The 23,633-nt window shown below is 41.4% G+C and overlaps 1 protein-coding gene across 1 annotated transcript; it reads left to right on the plus strand.

Moving 5' to 3' along the window:
- Positions 1-95: 95 nt before the first annotated feature.
- HIVEP2 (HIVEP zinc finger 2) lies at positions 96-23,381 on the plus strand (the record flags this gene model as incomplete). The annotated part of the gene is made up of 6 exons (XM_079550099.1): positions 96-5,510; positions 6,288-6,442; positions 11,326-11,501; positions 14,256-14,357; positions 14,903-15,813; positions 22,563-23,381. 6 exons carry the CDS (start codon positions 96-98, stop codon positions 23,379-23,381), a joined length of 7,578 nt encoding a protein of 2,525 aa, XP_079406225.1.
- Between the last annotated feature and the right edge of the window lie 252 nt (positions 23,382-23,633).

The following is a 23,633-nucleotide window of genomic DNA, read 5'->3' on the forward strand; positions in this document are numbered from 1 at the left end:
ATAAGCCTTTGCAAATGTGTAATAAACTGCTTAAGAAAGTTTATGCCATGAACAGGACTGTATAATAATCACATTAGTATACAGACACAAATCTAATGCCTATAGACTACTGCGTAGAAAGTTCCAAAGAGAAAGAAAAGTCTGTGAACTTGCAACAGCTCTGGAAAAATGGGAGCAACAAAACTTTAAAAAGCACAGCTTTGGACACACTCCATGAGTCTGCACAGCTTTCAAGTGAACTAGCACTTAAGACCTTGTGTAACAAAATGGACTCTGGGGATACAGCTATAGGGCAAAACGCTACCTCAGGGTCTGGAGAAACTGCTAAAGTACCAAGTAGATGGAGGCAAGAACATTCAGCTGTTATTAAGATGAGCACTTTTGGCAATCAAGAAATACAGAGGCAACCACAAATAGATCACGAGCAAATTGGAAACACAGCATCAGCACAACTTTTTAGTTCTGGGAAACTGGTATCATCAAACGAAGCTGCACAGCAAGTCACGGAGAAGCAATATCCACAGCATCGTCCAACTCCTTACTCATGTCAACATTCACTTTCTTTCCCACAGCATTCATTGCCACAAGGTTTCTTGCACAACATAAAGCCACATCAGAGCTTGGAAGGCCCTCCATGGCAGTTTCCTAGCCACTTGCAATCAGTTGCCTCAGAGGACTTATTTCCTTTTCATATGCATAGCCATAGTGGAGGTTTCTCCAGGAAGAAGATTTCAAGCTTAAACCCCACTTACAGCCAATATTCACAGAAATCTTTAGAACAATCAGAAGATGCTCACAAGAAGGAGCACAAACCCAAAAAGCCTGGCAAGTACATTTGTCCCTACTGTAACAGGGCTTGTGCCAAACCCAGTGTACTTAAAAAGCATATTAGGTCTCATACTGGGGAACGACCATACCCTTGTGTTCCTTGTGGTTTCTCCTTCAAGACAAAGAGCAACCTCTACAAGCACAGAAAGTCACATGCTCATGCAATTAAAGCAGGGTTGGTACCTTTCACAGAGTCAGCAGTCTCTAAGTTGGATCTAGATGCCAGTTACATTGATGTGGAAGCTGAAATACATTCAGATGGTGAGCAGAGCACAGACACTGATGAGGAGACCTCACTCCTAATGGAGGGGTCTGAAAAACTGAGCCCCGTCCCACAGCTCCCCCTGGACATGGCTAGCAGGAGCAGTTTTCACTCCTCCATGGAAGAGTCCTTGGTGGGGCCAATGAAAGTGCCCATTTTGATTATCCCTAAGAGTGGAATTCAGTTACCCAGTGAGAGTTCACCCTATATTGGCTCTGATATATTGCAAAACCCATCCTTAAGTACTAAGTCTGATGACTCTCACACAGTTAAGCAGCGACTTGCACTAAGACTGTCAGAGAAAAAAGGGCAAGATTCTGAGCAGTCGTTAAACCTCCTGAGCCCACACAGTAAAGGAAGCACTGACTCGGGTTACTTTTCCCGCTCAGAAAGTGCTGAGCAACAAATAAGCCCACCAAATACCAATGCAAAGTCTTATGAAGAGATCATCTTTGGGAAGTTTTATAGGATTAATCAAAGAACAGCACTAACAGTAGCCACAACAAATCAGGAACATAGTTTAATAGGTAGAAAGGGCAAAGCAGAGCCATTACCTCTCTTAAATAACAGATTGGATATAAAAATGCTTGAGGAACATATTTCTCAGCTGACTCCAAATAAAGAAGAACTCATTGACTCCAGTAATTTGAGCTCTATTAAATCTACACAAGTTTATCCAGGCAGAAATGCAGAATCTAGACAATCCCAGAACGCCACATCCCCCATCAAAAGTGAATCCAACCTGTACCAAGCCAGTCAGCAGGGTGAGGTGCCTGTCCTTCTTGAACCCCCTGTAGATTCTTCTCCTCTTATAAGAAGTAACTCCATGCCAACCTCTTCTGCGAACAGCTTAAGTATTCCCCCATCTCTGAGAGGAAGCCATTCATTTGATGAGAAGATGACTGGCTCTGATGATGTTTTTTACCCTGGCACAGTGGGAATATCCCACCAAAGGATGTTGAGAAGACAGGCTGCCTTTGAATTGCCCTCTGTGCAGGAGGGGCACTCAGATTCAGATTACCATGGAAGACCAGGGAAAAATATAATTATTTCTTCCAGTAGACAAATAGCAGGTGACAAAGGACCATCCTCAAAAGAGAAGAAAGTGGGAGACAAGACCTTCTATGACTATGATGCCAGTGGAAAGCACTACAGAAAATGGGAAGAATTTGAAGCTCAGAAGCAGAACTACAGAGACTCTCCATCCTTAGGTGGAGTAAACAAGGGAGGAGAGTACTTCATTGATCCACTTGGGCAATCTCAGGCGATGCCATCCATGCTTGGAACTTTTGAAAACAGAAAGCGAAGGAAAGAGGAGAGTGTTGGAGATGAAGAGGACAGTCCCATGCTTTGCAGCAGTACGACTAGCAGCACTGCAGGAATTCAGCCTTTGGACTTTGATCCCAAATCCCAAATTCAGGATGTGCCAAGGAGTGGATTTTCCCTTCAAGGTCTGGACAATTCTGCCCATTGCCATGCAGAACGTTTTGACATGTGCAGGCCTTACCTGCAGTCTGGAAGTCCAGCAGCTTCTCTGGAAGACTCAGTCTTAACTGCAGAGCAAGAAAAGACTGCAGAATCACTATCTAGAAAGCCCCCTGGAAATGTCATTTCTGTCATTCAGCACACAAATTCGTTGAGCAGGCCAAACTCATTTGAAAGGTCTGAATCTACAGAACATATTGCATGCCAGCAAGATAAGATCTATTCACCGTCTGAAACATGTGAGAATGAGATTTGTGACTCCCCAATGAGTCCAGACCGAGCTCCACAAACAGAAAATACTGACACCAATAAGCCGTCTCCGTCCCAGCAGCCTCAGTCATATCATATGCAGCCCAGGTTGGTTCGCCAGCATAACATACAGGTACCTGAAATTCGTGTCACAGAGGAGCCGGATAAGCCGGAGAAAGATAAAGAAGTGCAGAACAAAGAGCAGGAGAGACCAACTGAAGAATTCCAGTGGCCTCAGAGAAGTGAAACCCTTTCTCAACTGCCAGCTGAAAAGCTCCCACCCAAGAAGAAGCGTTTACGACTGGCTGACATGGAGCACTCTTCTGGAGATTCCAGTTTTGAGTCCACTGGTACAAGCCTTTCTCGCAGCCCTAGCCAGGAAAGTAATTTATCCCACAGTTCAAGTTTTTCAATGTCCTTTGAAAGAGAAGAAAATGTGAAGTTCATCACACCTTCCAAACAAGATGAGTTTGGAAAACAGTCTGAGTTTTTAACAGTTCCAGCTGGTGCTTACTCACTTTCCGTCCCTGGGCATCACCATCAGAGGGAAATGAGACGTTGCTCATCTGAACAGATGCCCTGTCCTCACGCTGCTGAAATCCCTGAGATTCGAAGTAAATCCTTTGATTATGGGAACCTGTCTCATGCTTCTTCGGCTGGGACACCAACTACTGCTCTATCTCCATCACGGGAAAGGAAGAAATGCTTCTTGGTTCGCCAGGCTTCCTTTAGCGGTTTCCCAGAGATTTCCCAGACTGATCAGAGCACAGAACAAAGTATAAAGCAGGAGCAGATGGAACATGCACAGGCTGGTCTTCGCTCTTCCCAGCTTTCTTGGCATCACTCGCCTTCCTCTGTACTTCAGCCCATTCAGGTAGATGACTCTGGAAAACAGGCTGTTGGTGCTTGTGCTCCACTTGCTAATAACTCATCCCACCTCGCCCAACAACAGGCTCTTCTTGCAGATAGTCCAGAAATGTTAAGGACTCCTTTGATCCAACAAGCACCTTATATTTCTAACAAACATCCATCAGAGCAACAGCAGCTATTTGCACATCAGGAAAATGTCCCATTTCCCTCTATTCATAGCACCTTGTTTCAGTTCCCTTATCCAACTGTCTGCATGGTTCATTTACCACCATCTCAGCAGCCAGTCTTGTGGCAGTCATGCACAGAACCTCTACACTTCCAGCATCATTTTGTACAGCAGCTGCAGAAATCTTACATCAAGCAACCTTTCCAAACAGACATTCCTCCAAGTTATCACCTGGAACACGCTCCAGAGCTTATTGGAAAGAAACCAGCTGATTATGTGCATGCTAAAGAGCAAGCATACCAGCATTACTCAGGAACATCTGGGCAGTATTCAAAAATTACTCTTGCTAAGTACCAGTCAGAGCATAGCATTAAACCAACAGATACCTCCTCTGAACAGCATCTTCAGGCAGATTTTGACTCCCCCAGTGATGGATCTGTACAACCTTTGCCAGGAACAGTTGTTCCCGTCAGGATTCAAACCCATGTGCCGTCTTATGGTAGTGTCATGTACACAAGCATTTCCCAGATCCTTGGACAGAGCAACAGTCCTGCAATTGTAATTTGTAAAGTTGATGAGACTGTTTCTCAAAGAACATTGGTAACTAGTGCAACAATGCATGGAATTGGATTTAACATAGCTCAGATGTTAGGTCAACATGGAGGGCTAGAAAAATACCCTTTGTGGAAAGTGCCACAGACACTATCACTTGGACTGGAGTCCTCAATTCCTCTCTGTTTAACTTCCAGTTCTGACATGGCTTCTACCTTGGGTGGAAGCAAACGGATGCTTTCACCTGCCAGCAGCTTGGAGCTCTTCATGGAGACCAAGCAGCAGAAACGAGTCAAAGAAGAAAAGATGTATGGGCAGATAGTTGAAGAGCTAAGCGCAGTTGAGTTAACTAACTCAGATATAAAGAAAGATTTTCCAAGAATGCAGAAGCCTCAACTAGTAAGGCAGAGCTGTGCTACTGAGCCAAAAGAAAGTCTGCCATCCGTGTCATCCTCTTCACCACTGTCGTCCTCTTCATCTCAAGATTTCCCACCTGTCAGTGTGCCAACAGCTGATGCTTTCCCACTAATCAGGGAGAAACTTTCTAGTTTTGATTCCACATCACCAGGACAGAAATCCAGCGGTCCTTCTGAAGGAAGAGAATCTCCAGAAGAACTGGATGTTGATGAAACAGCCTCAGATATGAGCATGAGTCCACAAAGGTCTTCATTGCCACCAGGAGAAATTCAGCCAGAAGACCAACTGAAACATCCAAAATTGCCTCTTGGGATGCTAGTCCAGATGACATCCAGTACCAGTGGGAAAGTCACGGGCTCAACTATTCTCCTGACAGATGTAGCGGATTTTCAGCAGATCCTTCAGTTCCCAAGTCTGCGCACTACTACTACTGTGAGCTGGTGTTTCTTAAACTATACGAAACCCAATTACATTCAGCAACCAACTCTCAAATCTTCTGTTTACGCTTCATGGTGTATAAGTTCATGTAACCCAAATCCATCTGGGCTAAGTACAAAGACCACATTAGCACTTTTAAGGTCCAAGCAAAAAAACACCGCAGAAATCTACACCCTGGCTGCTATGCATAGACCTGGAGCTGGTAAACTGACATCATCAAGTGCATGGAAGCAACTTGCTCAGGTAAATAGAAGGTTTCAATAAAATTAAATTAATATGTCTTTATTTGAGAAAATCCTTGTAAACTATGACATATAGTTTAATTACTTAAAAAAAAATTCCCATTGAGAAATCAAACTTTGATATCTTCCCATGACAACTTCTGAGCCTCAGTTTACCCCTTTGCAAACTCTGCTACTTCTGCTGCCTCTGTCTCCATTTTGAGAATTAGTTCTAAAAAGCGAGGCTTTCAAAACCTGTTCTTCACATATTTCAGAACCTGAAAAGTTATCTCCTTTTATTTTGTCCTTTTTGCATGGTCCATATTCAAACAGAGGACATAAGCATCCATGCAGGTCCATAAGTAAAGATTAACTTAAAATTAAGCAAGGCTCTTCAGATCATTTTAATGTTTTTTACATACTGATTCGTCCTCATGGACTAAGCATTAGATAATGGTGCCAGGGAAAATTCTGTAATGGCAATAAATTACTTTCTAAGGCTTTTCCATCTCTATTTTCCATGGTTGTTTTTTTTTGTTTGTTTGTTTTGTTTTGTTTTGTTTTTTTCCTCCTGAGGAAAGATATGGTGCTGCATTTTCTTTCCAGGCTCACATAAAAATGTATCTAGGTTACCCCCTCTCTTATTCTCCACCAAGTTGAATGGGACAAATTAATTCATTGTCTAGAGTTGCACCAATGAAAGTTTGGCTTTGACCTGGAATGTTGAAAGTACTTGAAATAAAGTGTGCATTGATTGTGTGTTCCAGCAGTAACACCATTCCTTGACTTTGTTCTGCAGATGAAACACGAGCCATTCTTCTTGTTTGGCAGCAAGCTTGAAAAGAAAGTAGTGGGGAATATTATAAAAGAAAGAGTAAAAGGAGACATTCATGGAGATAAAGACATTACATCCAAACAAACTGAGCCGATACGAATTAAAATCTTTGAAGGAGGGTAAGAAAATGCAACTGGAAATTTCAAAGCTCAGCCTGTTGTTTTCACTAGATTTGAAAATGAATGTGAATGAACTGGGATGTAAACAGTCTCCTGTATTTCAGCCGTGTGTTGTAGCACCCAAGCTTCTTCTTGTCTTACGTATGTCAGTGTTAAACTACAGGATATCTGTGTAGTTACTCATAGTTCTACTATGCTATAGGACAGTTACAGTTTTTGCATCCTTTTGAGAATGCTCACTCTGCATTGTCATCTTTGTTCTTTCAATTATAATTAAAGAAATGCACATTCAAGATTTTGTTATTTTCTATGCAATTGTTTAATAGCTTCCATAAGGACATCTTTCCATTTTTTGACTTTGTGTGCCTCTGCTTAGGCAGACAAATAGGCTCTCTGAATAGGCTAGCTTGGAAAGTTTACTCTTATTCTCGTAATATTATATTTATTTACTGAAGTTGGATTTGTTGATAAAATCCGAGATAGCAATGAAATCTGTTTTCTAAGCCTAATCCATAGATATATCATCTAAGGTTGATAAAATGATTGATTTTACTATGGCTATCTCTTGCTCCTTTGATAATAGGAACAACTAATAGAGAGAGGGAAAAAGGAGAACTGAAAGATGATTAGCAATATTTTGAGGCTTATGAAGTCTGTTAAAAAAAAAAAGAAAGAAATGAACAGTTGTTTATCTCTCTCTAAGAGTATGCTCTAAAATGTAAGATACTGCTTTATTTCTTTTAAAAATTCTGACGTAGTGCAATTATTTGCTGAAGATTAGTAGTAAGTAGTCAAACGGCTGAACAAAGTAGTTATTTTTTAGTCTTACCAAACCCAAATAGTTTCATAACAATGTGTTATTGGGATAACTAAGTAGTTAATGGTAGAGATGTGATAAATTTGCACATGCTATTCCTTCTCTCATATTTTTGTACTCTAAAAGTTGTCCTTCATACCATCATGTAGCTTGATTCCCCTTGGACAATGTCCATGAAATAAACATTGACATTTCTTTCTGGTCTGTAAGAGTGAAAGGGTAGAGCCTACATCTTACTTGAAAGACTGAAAATGTTATTTTGAGCATTATAGTTGGTATGCTGGCCCAGACACAGAGCCTGGATGTTTTCTGTGGCTGTATATTTTTCTAGTACCCAAGTAAGTATGTTGGCTGCATCAGAGCGATCCAAGTTCAGGGATGACCCTAAGTTTTTAAGAAATTTAAAAAGCTGTTACTTGAATTCATGCCCACTTTGAAGTATAAGATTTGCCTGCTTCCCACTCTGTATCATTTCTGAATTTGGATCACTCAGCTGAAGATAGCTTGCGCTGATGTAAGCTAAATGATGAGAGGTCGGAAGGATTAAAGTGTGTTAAGAAAAGCAACTTGTAGGGGATTCAGATCAGTGCAACGTGCAACGGATCACTCTATAAAACTCCTCTACAGTCTAACACCTTCTTTATGAAAACTTAGTGTGTTATTCACACCATCTTAAGTTTCCCTGTACACCAACAAGGTCTATGAAACTATTTGTGTAAAAGAATATATTTCACGTGTCAGTTAGGTGTATCTCCTAGTATTACTTGGCTATGATTACTCTCCCTTCTTGAAATAGAACAAAAAGAAAGAAAACTTGATGTGCACATTAATTTCTGGAGTTGGGAGGGCACAAATAATTGGTGCAGTATGCTTCTCTAATAGGAGCATATGTCCTTCATATGTAGCTTTCTATAGTGAATGAGGTGATATAGTGTTAATCAGTCCACGCTTTCCTTATAGATGAACATTTTAATGTTCATTTTACGGGAATTGTTTGTGGAAGAGGATTTATTCTTTTCATTATTTTGGTTTTGGTCATTTGTTCTTTTAAATTGATCTAATATTCTTTACATTTAGTAACCCTGACTTCTATTACTTTCTGTTCTGACTAATCAGTTTGTCCTTTTCTTCAGGTTTTAGTTCATGACTTCCAAAAGCTAGCTTTTTAAGATGAGTGGGCTTTTTTGCTTGCTTGCTCTCGGCTGTTTGTAGAGCTGTTCTCTTCTACTCTGTTCTCTTCTTTCATCAAGCTCATATTTGCATCACCTGAGCGCACAAGCAGTGCACTGAACTATGCATAAGATGTCTGTTGTGTTTGTTTCATCTTCTCTCCCCTAGACAGATAAGCACAAGTGGCAATATCTTGTTTCAGCAGGGTGTTTTCATTCATTTTTCATTTGTCCTGAGGAGTGGGTTTGCTTAGGGCTCTTGATTATTTTTGTGCTGTAAATGCAGAGAAAGCTATTCAGAATTCACAGCTGAGGAAGATTTGCAGTCATCACAGTTTTCAGTTTCTGGGAAGTTTGTCTTTTATACAGGAAGGTGTGGTCATGCAGCTGCTCTGTGCCAGGGCAGCAAAGTGCTTGTATAGCAAGTAGACTAAAAGTGAGTTAGGTAGGGCTGGGAACCAGTGAGAAGCTGAAGCAACAGAATGAATGGAGTTCAGCAGAAAAGCAGATGTCACAGAACATCACTTACCACACTAAAGCCAGTCAAGAGCTGTTTGTAAGCTGTGCAGCAGAAGGGGTTTTGAAGTAGGAACCTACCAACAAAATTATCACCTCTGGTGGATGGCTTGATTCAAATAAAATGATTTGATTCACAAAATCTGCTTTCCATCAACTAGGACTGCAGAACCCTGGTGGGATATGAAAGAAAGTCAGCAATTTTAAGTTCAGTGCTTGCTGCATACTGCTAGTTACTTATGGTGTGAAGCTGAAAGAAAGGAGGGATAAAGCAAATGTTCCCACTCATCTGACATCTTGCTTTATTATGTTATCAGTTTACAGCAATAGTGCACACTTTGCTTGTGTTTCCTCTTTTATATCTATCAGTAATAGACATTGATCATTGAAAATCCCCAATAAAATAGCATTTCAGTTAGATATTTTAGGACTCCAAGGCTTATGAATACTTTTAACTCTAGCACCTCATTAAAATCAAATTCAGAGCACCTGTGACCATAGGCACATGAAAGTTATGTAGTGGGAAAGGGAAACTTGCTGAAAAATTTGAGAGAAGCCCAAGTTAAAAGATCTAATATTTCGTAGTGCTAGGAAAGGTATTTACCATAGATTCAAACTTGTGATTCAGCATTTAGACCAGACCATATTTACATGTCCAATTTATGTGTGTTGTTTTTGTTACAGTTTTGTTTTGGTGGGACATACTTAGAGAGTCAAGATCAATTGTGCTCAAGAGCTGTGCATATGAATGACAAAGAGATGGTTGTTATCTAATTGACTTTGTGCCCAGTGGGATCTGAGAGTAGTAGAAGCTGGTGGAGTGAGGTCAGGCAGAAGACCAGCAGAGATGGAGCTACAGAAAAGCAGATGTAACACAGCATTTTTCTTAGCATTATCAATCAGGGATGACTTAGTAGACTCCATCCCAGCAAAACTGGACAGCAAGGAACGATGAAAAGCAGATAACATGGCAGTCTTTCAAACAATATTGGACATTTGTTCTGTCTGGGAGAAGGCCTGAAGGTGGCTGATGAAGTAATGGATAGAGAGATAGCTAGGAGTTGTTAGCATGTGAAAACAAAGGAGTTGCTGTTTTCAGTAGATGGTACAATGGACATGAAAACAAAACAGTGTTTTATGCATTTTTAAGATAGCTGCAGTATTTACATTGCCAGTAATATTGTTGAACACACAGAGGTGTTCACCTAAGAAAAGCAGACTTGACAAATGTTTCAGTGTAACCCTCCAAATTGCCACTTGCTTCTGATAGAGTTATCATCACATTAGCAGAACTTTCACACAATCCTTTATTTATCTAAAGTGCTGACTGTCAGTACCAGTGATGGTTTGTGGGATTTGCATCCACGATGTGTCTGAAAGTACTTTGTGCTGCTTAGGAGAGGACAGTGAAGGAAAAAGGAATCGAAAATTATTGTTTCTTGGTTCTTGCAATTTCTAAATTTTACTTCAGGATACTGAGGATAAAGTTCTCCCTCTATGGAATGCCCACTAACTTCAGGCCTCAAAACAGCTGGGGCAGATCTCTTCAACTCTTTTAGATTTCAGTATTATGAGTTTATCGTAATAGTAAATGAAATGTGCAGCTTTGTATCGATTTGCATATCTTAATTCTTATCTAACAGATAATGTAATCAACAAAAATAGCACTGAATGCTTATGCCTGTGCTAAGAAAAATTCCTTTTACAGTGTTCTGCTAAGTAGGCAGGTGGAAAGTTTCCCATTTTGTTTCTAGAGCAGCATGTACCGTACCTGCATGAGCTCAACACAGTGTTCCTTAGAGTGAGATCCATGTTTAGGAACTTCAGACATGAGTAGTGTAAATACATACATTCTTGCTAGCTATCTGCATTCCCTTTATGTTTAATAGGGGAAAATGGGCATTTGCAGGATGTGATTTATCTGATCCCAAGGGATAAATCAGATAAATACATTTAAATGAGTCAAATTAATTATACCACAAAAGAGCTCTGTTTTCAGTGGTGGTAGATGCCCACATGGTTCAAGACTACAGATAGATTACATGAACCCAATCTGCAGATTCATATACGAGGCTGCGCTTTGTCTACAGGAATGGTGGCTAATCTGTTTCCTAACAAGGTGTTTGTAGCATACCCATACCATAGCTCTTCGTTCTCACATTGTTAAAAAAATAAGATACACAAACACAATGAGACTAGTGCCTCCCCTGTGAAAGGGAAATGCTTTGTGCGTTTCAGCTTGAAAATTCAGCAGTTCACATGATCTTCAGTGGCAGTTTTGTGGTGAGATATAAAATCAGGATTGGGTGCATAGAGATAATGTTTGTGCCTGCATGTGATCTAGCCTCTATATGATTTAAATACTCATTCTCTTTCAACAGGTATAAATCAAATGAAGACTATGTCTATGTCAGAGGACGTGGCCGAGGAAAGTATATTTGTGAAGAATGTGGAATTCGCTGCAAAAAGCCAAGCATGCTCAAAAAGCATATCCGCACTCATACTGATGTCCGGCCTTATGTATGCAAGTTGTGCAATTTTGCCTTCAAAACTAAAGGTACTTGACCCTTTTTCCTGAACTTTTGCCACTTTACAAACAAATCTTGAGATATTTTGCCATCTGGGAGCCAAGCACCCTCTGCATTGAAGAAAAGAATTTTCTTTGAAACAAAATGACTATGTTTATGGATACAGGACTCCATGACAGAGATTGTTCTTTTCTCTTGAATTTATCCAGGGATATTGTGAGACTTAGAGACTCCTTGGATAGCTTCATTAAGAGCTGTGGGCTATGACCGGTCCAGTTTTCTGGAGATAAAATATAGTAGCTAAGAACTATCCTCACAAACAATACTTTTTGCCAAAGTTGTTACATGGTACAAATTTAACTGCAACAATGCCCAAATGCTACTACACGAGTACACTTAGTATGACACATTGTAGAAGAAGAGCATCAGCTAGTGAGGAAAACATGCCTTCACATGATTTGCAGGAGGTCGGTTTCAAGTTTATAATTAATGTATGTCTCCCAGGTGGGCCACTCCATCCACTGCAGCATTAATTATTGATAGAGATCTGATATCTTGTGTTCACATGTATTTATCAGCACAGAAAAAAAGCTTTCATTTGTTACCTGATGGCCATGGATCGTGATATTCTTTGGAATTTGGATTTACCATGCAACTGTCTACATAAAAGAGGAAAAACTCTCTTCTGTGGTAGCATTTCTTTGTACCACAGTCCAAACAAGCCTTACATTCTCAGTTTTTTTAGCTTTGCTCTGACCATGAAGGGAAATTGGTTCTGATCCTATTGTACTGTATTTACTTGAAGGAGAAGAGAAGAAGCTGAAATAAATTTCTACTGAGATCCCAGTGCAACTTCATGGCTGTGTTGAGGAATGAGGATTATAATAGTTTCCATGACTCCAACACTTCTTCCTCTACCAAAGATGGGCACAGCTAATAGATGGCAGTAGACCCATCAATCTAGTTTAAGATGAGAACTTTGATGGGGGTGTAGAGACAAATGGAAGTAGCTGCATTTGGTAGTCTCTGTGGTCTATCTGTGGAGCTGTTCTTAAATCACTATTTACATTTGACATTGCAGGAGAAATGGGTCTTTAGGAGAGACATAAAGGGAGGATCATGGTTTTGCAGCTCTGTTCAGAGAGAACATCCAGGTGGAAGAGATGGCATGGAAATAAATGTGAAATTGCTTGCTGAGGCTGGCATTTCTGGCAGAGAAGAAGTAACAGGGAGGAGGTGGTGTGCTGTTGCACAATAGGGGGATGAGTAGGAAGAAACTAAGCCTTCAAAGTGCAAGAAGTGTTTAACTGGTGTGTTGCTGCTCATGGACAGTTGTCAGCCTCATAAGTATTGTAGCTATTTTGCTGAAGACAGTTGGGGACAGACCTTCAAAGTATTTAGCCACATAGAAGCATCAAAGGCTGAGTTAGATTTTTCATGCAGTACATAGACACCATAAGAAACTTACTGAGAAGGGAGTTATATGAACTACCTAGGACTGAAATCAGAGAAAAGGAATTTGTGTGCTTCTAAGCACACCTCTGCTATCTCAGAGAGTGATGCACTGTTCCTGCCATCTGGAGACACCAGTCAGGGTCCCAAAAGCAGCATACGTACACTCACAGAGTGCTTTTTTTTGAACTAAGAAGTGCCGTGTCTGGGTTGGCACTTTCCCAGTTGTCTGTTGCAGATGTGACTAAAGTGGCTAATGGATTAGACTGATATTCTCATTTCTCTGGCTTGTGCTTTTTGTGCCCAGGATTCTTTGCTATGGAATGTCCCCTGGGGCCAGTCTCAACCCAGTTGTCTTATCTGTGAAAAAAACAGACGAAGACAGACACTCCAGAAAGTCAATAGTCTAGTGTTAGATTGCTCCCTCATGGGAGTGGGAGATCTGATTTCAAATCCCTGCTGTGTCTGGTTCAGATCCATACTCCAAAGCAGGGAGCTGAACTTGGATTTACCACATCCCAGGTGAGTGCTTTCAGTACAGCTCCTCTCTGATCAGAGATTGCAGCCAGTAAACTTGAACTGAGTGTCTTTTCGAGGGATACTGCTGGTTCAGCAAATGCCTTCAGAGTACTGAATGTTTGGAAATACATATGAAGTAAGTGGGAGAGTGCTTAGCTTGTGAGTGCCACTGTGAAACTGACTGAACCCTGAACAACAGTGCATTGTTGTTCTTTAATGTCCAGGCAATATATAGTTATCACAGACACTAGGCCCAGGGATAAATAACTGCCAAAAGTGAGTTTCTGAGTTTGCTGGTACACCTAAATGTCGTATGGAAGAGTGGAGAGGTGCCTATATACCTCTCTTTTCTTCTGTTCTCTTCTTTTCTCTTTTCTTTTCTCTTTACTCTTCTTTTCTCTTTTCTTTTCTCTTCTTTTCTCTTCTTTTCTCTTCTTTTCTTTTCTTTTCTTTTCTTTTCTCTTCTCTTCTCTTCTCTTCTCTTCTCTTCTCTTCTCTTCTCTTCTCTTCTCTTCTCTTCTCTTCTCTTCTCTTCTCTTCTCTTCTCTTCTCTTCTCTTCTCTTCTCTTCTCTTCTCTTCTCTTCTCTTCTCTTCTCTCTCTTCTCTTTTTTTAAGATATAAAAGCCCATTCTCATTAAAACAGGCTCTGGGCAATGGGCCAGATGAGTTCAGCCTTGTCTGTTTCACTGTTGTTGTTTGTTTTTAAACTGAAAACAGGATATCCGCAGGATAATTGAGTTATACACCAAAACTTCACTTTGAAAGTGATCTTTGCTGCTGTCAGTTAATTAGATTCATCTCTGATCCATAGGAAATCTGACAAAACATATGAAGTCTAAAGCACACATGAAAAAATGCCTGGAGCTTGGAGTATCAATGACATCTGTAGACGATGCTGAAACTGAAGAAGCAGGTATGTCAGAATGATTTAATTTAGTTGAAATGGCCTCTGGAGTATGCAAATGACTCATTGCATTTTCGCATAGTGCCTGGCATGGGAAAATGTATTAAGAGTATTTTGGGCATTTTTTAATTATGAAGCATCTAGCAAACAGGAAGTATAAAAAATAAATCTGATCTGTTTGTCTATAGTATGTTTTTTATGATGCATCAGGAAGAGCTAGAAATAGAAATGTGTCATCTGTCTCATACAAAGTACCAAATATTATCAATTTATGTATGAGGGATGGTAACATTCAGTGAAGTTACAAGGGGGGGTAGGGTGAATTTTGTTTGTAGGGTGAATTTTGTTTCATTTTCACAGGACAGAATTTGGATATAAAGTTTTAAGGTTTATATATATGAAAAAATACATTTTGAGACTGTTGGGAATGGCTTTATTTAGCCATCACAGATGAAGATCATCCAGCGATGGCACTAGGTGTTCTGGGTGGGGTTGAATGTGACAGAAGAAGTGTGGCATGTGCTTACCGTTTTGATTTGCTATGGCTTTTTCAGAAAACATGGAAGACATGCAGCAGGAGACAGAGAAGAGTAGCAACCTGGCAGGCCTGTCAGCAGAGCATCAGTTTTCTGATGCAGAGGAGTCCGATGGTGAGGATGGTGATGAAAATGATGAAGATGATGAAGATGAGGATGACTTTGATGATACTCAGGGAGACTCAACACCAAAAACTAGATCAAGAAGCACTAGCCCTCAGCCCCCTCAGTTCTCCTCCCTGTCGGTGAACTCAGCTGGGGCATCGCAGGGGGCTTCCCCCGAGGGCTCCCTTTCTGTGGGACACTCCTCCCTCATCAGTTACTTGGTCACTTTACCTAGCATTCAGGTTACTCAGCTTGTAACATCAAGCGACTCCTGTGAAGACTCACAGATGACAGAATATCAGAGGTTTTTCCAGAGTAAGAGCACCGATTCAGAGCCCGACAAAGACAGGTTAGACATACCTAGCTGCATGGATGAGGACTGCATGCTTTCCTTAGACCCCAATTCGTCTCCAAGGGACCTCTCACCTTCCAGTCAGCAGTCATCCCCTGGCTATGATTCTTCACCATATAGAGATAACTCACCAAAGAGGTATTTAATGCCTAAAGGAGATTTGTCACCCAGAAGGCATTTGTCACCCCGGAGAGATATATCACCCATGAGACACCTTTCTCCACGGAAGGAGGCTGTGCTGAGGAGAGAGTTATCACCAAGACGGGACGTTTCACCAAGACGTCACCTATCACCAAGGAGACCAGTGTCACCAGGGAAAGATGCATCTGTTAGAAGAGATTTGTCTCCTAGGCGAGAAAGGAGATACATGGCCTCGGTTAGAGCGACATCTCCCAGGAGGGGCTTATACCATAATCCAGCGTTGCCTATGGGTCAATATTTGCAGTCTGAATCTATTCCAGTGGGTCATTCAGTAAGTATGAAAGAATATTTATTCCTGTTGTCAGAAATGATGTTCCTGCTTAATTTGTGCATACTATTTTGAAGAACTTTGCCGTTTTGTAGAAAAACAAAGCTTTGAACTTGAGTGGGAAGTCCTGGAGTGAATGCAAGACTTTTGCAATAAACAGGGACCGAGTCAGGATGCTGATTCAGTTAGACACAGTATAGTCAGCCAAAAGGTTGAACCTTCACTTGTTACACATCAGAGTAACTCTATTAACTTCAATGAAATTAGGCTGGCTTACATTAACTGCCCCGTCTTTATCTTTAAATGGCCCAGGAAGCTTACATGGTGTGTGTGGTTTGTTACTGCACTGTAAAACCTTTTACCTCCCAGACTGTCAAATGGAATCAAGCCCAGATCAGGGCTCAAGACCTTGATACTTCAGTATGTTGCCCATCCCTGATGTATTGCTTAATGCAATAAAAACACTAAAGTAAATGGAAATCCTTGGAAAAGCAGGGTGCCCATCTAAAACAGGACCTGTGGCTGGAGTGTAAATAGTAGTATTTTGTGACAGGAGCAGACAATTGTATACCAGCAGAAAGCACCATCACAACTGTCTCTTTTGGCAGAGACACCACTATCTAGGTGGAAAACAAAGTATATAAAACTTGCACAGCTGCTGTTTGTGCTGTTCTGTTTCAGTAAATAAACTCTCAGAAACTGCTGACTTGGTGCTTTTGACAGGCCCTAGCATTCGCAAAGTTCCCTCCACAAATAAATTTGGTCTTTAGAGTTAGGAAATGGCCTTACTGCGTGTGCTTTTTTTTTATTTATGTCATACGCTTCCTTCATCATGTTTGCTGCTGCTGCTAGCCTGTCACTGTGTGCCTTTCTGGGCAGTGTGTGGATCCAACTTGGGTGAGCTCTGACAGGCTGCCTCCACATCAGACAGGACTCTCCTGCCCTCCTCTCCATCACCAGTCTTCTTTGCTGTTTGTGTAGTCACAGTTCTTCTCTGTAGGGAAGATCAACTGAACCCTGAGCTGAAATTAGTATCTCCAGGGCTCTAGTGCAGATTTCTCTGCTGAGACAAGCAGAGGAGGGTGGGCTTGTGTTGGTTTGTTATTGCAGCTCAGCAGAGGTGGCTGGAAACACAAACAATACTAAGAAGCACTAGCCAGACAGATCCAAAAGTCATCCTGGCTTTTCAGGAGAATTAGGGTAAGTTGCAATATTGAATGAATCTGCACATAAGTGAAAGTAACACAAGTCCAAGCAACCTATTGAAGAGCCTCTCTTGCCCTTGGCCAGAGCCTGCTCCATCTCCCTGTCACCAACTGCTTCCTCTAGCAAGATCTTCCTGACCTCTCACATGTTCTCACTCCCTCATCTTAGATGTGATGCCATGGTTTGCACTGTTGCTGGGGAAAGAAGCAGAAGGGGGGGGGGCTTCCTAAGCTGTCCTTAGGGAAGGGAAGGGTATGTTGAAACCCTGCTGCAGTTTCACAGACACAGTCTTTACAGAGATGAAAAACAATGCAAAGCCAGCCACCAGCCTCACAGACAAAGCAAGGAAGCACAAAAGAAAAGATAAATAACCATCAGTTTAAGAGACATAATGCCGTGGTATCAAATTCAAGGAATTATGTGGGACACTACAGCTGACATTGTACAGAGAGTTCAAGTTGTAATGTCCTCCATGAGACATTTCCACTGGCATCCTGTAGTAGAGATCTTGGATGTGTGGGGATGCTGGCAAAAGGGTATGGAACAGTCATTCTTTGGCAGTGTGACAGTTCTTGCTGTAATATTTGCCTTGTGTGTTATACACACCTTCCAGCAAGGCATTTAGCACATCGTAAGGACTCTTTTAGCACTCTTAGCTCCTTCTTTGGAAATTGCTCTTCACCATACCAGATGGACTCTTTACACTTACCTTATTTTTGAGGTAGGATCAGACATTTGTCCTACAAGAAAGCAGTGATAAATCAATGGCATGTTGATATTTAGAGAGAAACCCAAAGCTCAGTATAGTGACTGGACCCTGAACGTATGTGTCACCGGAAGCAGAGCCTGGTCAAATTTAAATGAGGAAATTAGGGATGAGGATGATCATCCATCTAACAAACACAGTGAGGAAGGAAAGATGAATTCTTTATCTCTGTATGTCTTTCTAGGAGATACACTTTAGCCAAACAGAAGTTGAGTTGAAGTGAAATGCATGTTAATGTGTGGGAAGACAGATAACACCTGAGTCTGAAAGCTGTTAGAAAAGAAAAAGGAATAAAGACTTTTTTTCACTTTCAGAGAAGTGAAATCCAGCAAATAAGGACATAATTTGCAACTGCATCACCGATGCAGATGCCAACTTACAGTGCTGCTTTCTGTTTCAGAGTTGCATTGGATTCCTAATGCAATCCTTGCAGAAATTAGAGTGCTTTTGTATTTCTGGTGCCTGAAGTTACCAAGAAAAAAAAAAAAAAAAGAGTTTTATTTCTTCTCCACTGCAATTAATTTACATATTTGCTCTAGACTGTTTGGCCAGCGGTGATCTGGTTCCCCCTCTTGTTTCTTCCCTTTGAATGTTTATGCTCTTTGGTGGTCCTGTGCAGAGAGCTAGTGAAGTGCTCTGGTGTTGGAAGTACCATGTAGAAAGCAGTTGAAATTATTTCTTTAGGAAGTGGAAAAAAGCATGGGAAAATAAACAATAATACAGAACTTTTTGTTATTTTTCCTCTGGCAGTTAATAACAAGGTGCTGCCTTGCAATAGGATACTCTCTCCAAAGCAGACTAAGGCTAGTGCACCTTTGGCTTTGGCAAGTTAAATTACTGTCTGTAGATTGAAAGGCAAATCACCATTACTCTCTAAGGATCTCTTTCAAGATCTTCTCTTCTGTCAATGCCAGAGGTTTTTTTTCCTTCTGAGCAGTCTGGCACTTACCAAAAAGGCTGTGATTCTTCTCTCTAGTTATTTTATCCTAGACCTGGGAGAAGGAGGAGAGATGGGATATTCTGTTCAGTTCAAGTGCATCTCTGTTACCCTTTTTAGTTTGGATCAGGAGTGTGCTTTGGAGATGAATGTCTCTATTGTCATATTTATTGTGCTTTGACTCACATTTCAGAGCATTCTTGGAATAAGTGAGCTGAATATTATTTTCAGATGATATTAAACTGGAGAATATGCTCAAGGAATGCATCAGGTGTACTTAAACTGTGAGTGGGCATTCAAATGATTAAGAGACTACAGGATTAGTCCAGAGTAACTGTGCCCTCCAACCTGGCAATTCATATACTGTGAACATCAGGTTCATCATCAATGGTTGCATTCTGCTCCTGCTTTTCCTCACTTCTAGTATACCCCATTACTTCCTCATATAGACCAGAATTTTTGCCTCTTCTTTAAGTCATGAAGCTGAATTTATCTTGTTGTTAGTAAAACATACTTGTCCCTAGCAACTATTTTAGCTTCTAGAAGTTAGTGCATTTTTTCCCCCTTGCCAGTTTTCACAAGCAGTTTCTGAAAATAAGAAGTTACTGTAGTGTGCTTTATTGATATGAGTTTACCTGCTTAAGTTGCTCTTCTCTTTCCTTCGTTTTGATGTCTGAAGCCTGATCTATTCAGAAGGGCTGAAGGGAATTAGGCATCACCGCTAGAAAATCATTATGACCCAAGATCCTTTGATCATCCTAGACATATGGATATTAAATCCCTTCCTGAACTCTGAATACTGTATCGTCTTGAGTGAAATACATTCCTGTACAGAAAGCTAGCATAAAAATCCTAAAGGTGAACTGTAAATAGGTCCACGTATGTGCATGTTGTCTGCAATAGTGCATTCTCAGTAGGACTGCAAATTGACTTGATCCTGAAACTGAAGTCCACATAGATTTCTAGTCACTGTATTAAGTATCTGTCTTTTAGAAGGCACATGGAAATTATGTTCCTCTGTAATTGAATTTCCCCATTGAGTTCATTATTTTTTGTTTTTTAACTTTAAAAAGTCATGAGTACTTTAAGATATGGTAATCACAGTGATTTTTTTTCACCTGTCATCTTTTTGCAAGCTGTGGTCTGAGGGGATCTGGGGCTGCCAGGCTTTGAAATGTGATCTTCCTCTTAATTCCCTATAGTCTGTTTTGGATAATGTACCAGATACACGGTAAACCCTGGCTTGTCCATTAAGGCATTCTGGGATATGTGTGAAGTTGGCTATGACTTTGCACTGGGGTGTGTTGTGGAAGTCTAGCTTTATGACCAGGCTAAAAAGTTTACTGCAAAGCTCCTAAAACTGTTTGGAAAATTATGTATCACCTGGAGTTGGAGGGAAATATGCTTACCTGCTACAAATGAGAACTATTAGAAAATGAAATGGGTCCCCTATGCCTGACAAAGAGAGGAACTCATCTCACTGAAATTATAGGAATCCATTCTGAGTATATAACAAAAAAACAGTGACTTTCTGCACTGCAGTCAGTGATGGAATCTAATATTGTAAACAGAATCAAGTCTTTGGGTTTCCAGGATATTTGCTAAAAGGAGAGAAATCTTCTAATATTCAATCTCTTCCCTATGAATGTGCATGTGTGTAAGTATGACAATGCTAGATATCTGTAAAGGATGTATTAATAGGATGAAAGTTACAACCACTTCAAAACTCATCTGCCAGAGTTAGAGAAAGATAATCCTGTGTGTGCTCAGCCAAGCTTGGAAGGCATCCAGTGGACATGCACACACTGTCACTGTCTATGTAAAAATTAAGCATGAGAGACATATACTGGATGATAGTGCTGATGTTGGGGCATGTAGCAGTTTCTATCATGTTAGCCACCTCTATCTGACAAGGACAGGCAGACATCCTACTTCCTTTTGAAACCGTGGCGGAGTACAATGCAAAGCCAGTGTCCTTCTCGATTAGAGATTTGAGTGTGACTAGGTTTGTTCTTCTACGAGTTTCACTCCTTTTCGTTTGGTTGCTTTTGCTCTATTTCTCTTGGCCCAGATTCACATTAGATGCATTAATGATAAATGTCATGGTTTAGGAAACAGCCAAGAGGACGGCATGACTGAGAAATGGGTTGACAGAGGAAAGATGGGAAAAAAAAAGGGGGCAAGCAACTGTGCAGTGGTGAGGTTAGCGATAGGAAGGACTGACAGAGTAGGTGAACTATGTCTTGTGGCTTGGCAACTCGTTTATTCTGTAAATTTTTCCCCATTCAGCAGTACAGCGTGCTGTCACTGTGCTTTCTTATGACAGTTTCTCTTTTATGAGACTTGAGTGTCTCACTTTCTGAATAGGAAAATTCCCATAATTAGATTATTCTCAGAATAATAACATCATTTAAGTTTGAGTCTGATGATTATGGGTCACCCTTCCTGTCTCAGCGTTGATTTGTATTAAACAGGACAAAGCATCTGAGCACAGTCAGATTCAGCCGCTGGGTAGCACAGAAACTGAATCTTTAATTACCCCCTAAACCCATTCCCCAGGATGGGATCAAGAGGTTGCTTAATGCCTTGGAAACTAGGATTTCCCAGCAGTGAATTGCTGCCAGTGTGGCACATTGGCATGTAGCAGCACAGTCCCCAGCTGCTGCACAGGGACTTGGGGTGGTGGCACAGCTCTGGGGCGACCGGTAGGTGTTTGATCCATTTGCAGAGCAGAGATGGGTAATTTTGTTCGTTTAATTTCCTATGGGTGTTCCTGTGTATTGTGACCACATCCCACGTACAATTATGAAAATGTCATCCTGCACTTTGTCATCGTTGTTTCGCTGTTTGACAATAAATGCTACTTAATCATCAAGCAGAAAATAAAATTTAAAAGTTAAGAATGAAAAAGGAGAAATCCATAAGCCCAAGATGTGTTTAATACTGAGTGAAGATGGGGCTATTCATTTTATCAAGAGAGAAACTAATAGGAAGACACTGAAAAATTCAGTACAGTGTGATTTTTTACTACCCATTACAAAATCCCTCCTTCTTCTCAGTACCCTTAAGAGTGAGTGAGTGTCCCCACTACAGAATCATCACTTTCACTCACAGTTAATGCCTGCTCTTTTGTTATTATTTATTGTTTATGCTACAGATAGGCCAAAATGATGCTCCATTGTGTTAATGACATAAGAACTTGAGTTCTTTGCGCAGAGGTGTTTGAACTTCCCTGTTCCTCTTTAGTCAGTGAGGTGGGTGGGAAGTAGGGGGACGAAATGCCTTCTCTGGGGCTTCAGAGCACGATCTTTCAGCAGACAGAATGCTTGTATACGCAGTAAAGATTTTCCCATACTGATGGCAGACAGGGAGCATTCCAGTGTGCATTTCTCTGCAGCAAAGCCCCAATACCCAGTGCAGGCTGCCAACACCAGTATAATTTGCACAGTTTGCCAAAACAGAGGGTAAGATGGATGTCCTGGCCAAATGTGTCCTGGAGAATGAAACTCTATCTACCCCAAATGCTCTCTGCAGTTTCAGTTGAATATAATACTCTTCACTTCCTGACCTAAATTGCCGCATTGTGTTGCTGAGCACTTAACTAGCTGCTGCATTTCACCTCAGAGGCAAGAGCCCTGTAGGGCTGAGCTAAGCAAAACCTCCTATGTAGTTTGGATAAGTAATTAGTGGAGTTCTCCAAACGCCTTGGGATCCATCTGGATGAAAGGTGCTGCGTGAACAGGAGGCCACGCTGCAGAGGAGAGCAGACAGGTGGTTTGGCAGCTTGACAAGAATTTTGCTAGCGGTGGCACTGATGTTTCTGTTGTTGTTTCTTTGTTACAGAGGAAGGGGTTGTCTCAGGGGCCTTACTTCGGCTTGTATGGAGAAAAAGGAGCTATGGAGCACCACAGGCCTAGCTTGTTCCCTGAAGGTCCGAGCGATTATGTCTTCAGCCACCTTCCACTACACTCCCAGCAGCAGATCCGAGCACCCATCCCCATGATGCCAATCGGGGGCATCCAGATGGTCCACTCAGTACCTGCAGCCCTTTCAGGTTTACATCCTCCGTCCACTCTGGCCCTGCAGAGGGAGGGCTCTGAGGAGAAGCAAAGAGGACCGACAGAAACCCTCACTCAAGAGTCACGCGGTGTTTCCAAGCACCACGAGAAGCGTACCTCTCCGCACAGCTTGCACCCCACCGCTCCCCCCAGCACATCCTCCTCCCCGTTGCTGTTGCTGACACAGAGCACTTCCGAGGACAGTATAATAGCGACGGAGAAGGAGCAGGAGGAGAACATACAGACTTGTACGAAAGCCATAGCCTCCCTTCGAATCGCCACAGAAGAAGCTGCTCTGCATGGGGCGGAGCAGCCGCAGAGGCCCTCTGAGCCTCACCAGAAACCCTCAGAAAGTGCACATTTTAGCATTAAACACTTTAGTGGATCTGAGCCGGGCCAGGCCTGTGCCTCAGCCACCCATCCTGACTTGCACGGTGATGAACAGGACAGTTTTGGTACATCACAGACTGCACTAGCCCATCCCACCTTTTACAGCAAGAGCTTTGTGGACATTCGACAGCTGGGCTTTCACAGCAGGAGCGAGCCCCCATCAAGCACACAGGAAAGAAAAGATTTGTCGTCTGAGAAGAGCAAGCCACATTGATCTGAGATGCATGGAGACTTTCACCCATACATTTACCCCACTTTTTTTTCTAGCGATAGAAGAAGTATTCAACTTTACAGCATGCCTGTTCTAAGTTACAGTAGTTTGCTATTATATATACTTTTGTTATATCAAAAGAATTAGATAAAATAACAAGTCATCATGAACCTGACCAAAACTAAATTTGAAATTCTTATTGGGTCTGGTACTTTTAAATTGTACAGATGTTTGTGCCTTTTCTTTACTTTGCTT

This window comes from Tetrao urogallus (assembly GCF_951394365.1).
Source record: "Tetrao urogallus genome assembly, chromosome: 2".
Lineage (NCBI taxonomy): Eukaryota > Metazoa > Chordata > Aves > Galliformes > Phasianidae > Tetrao > Tetrao urogallus.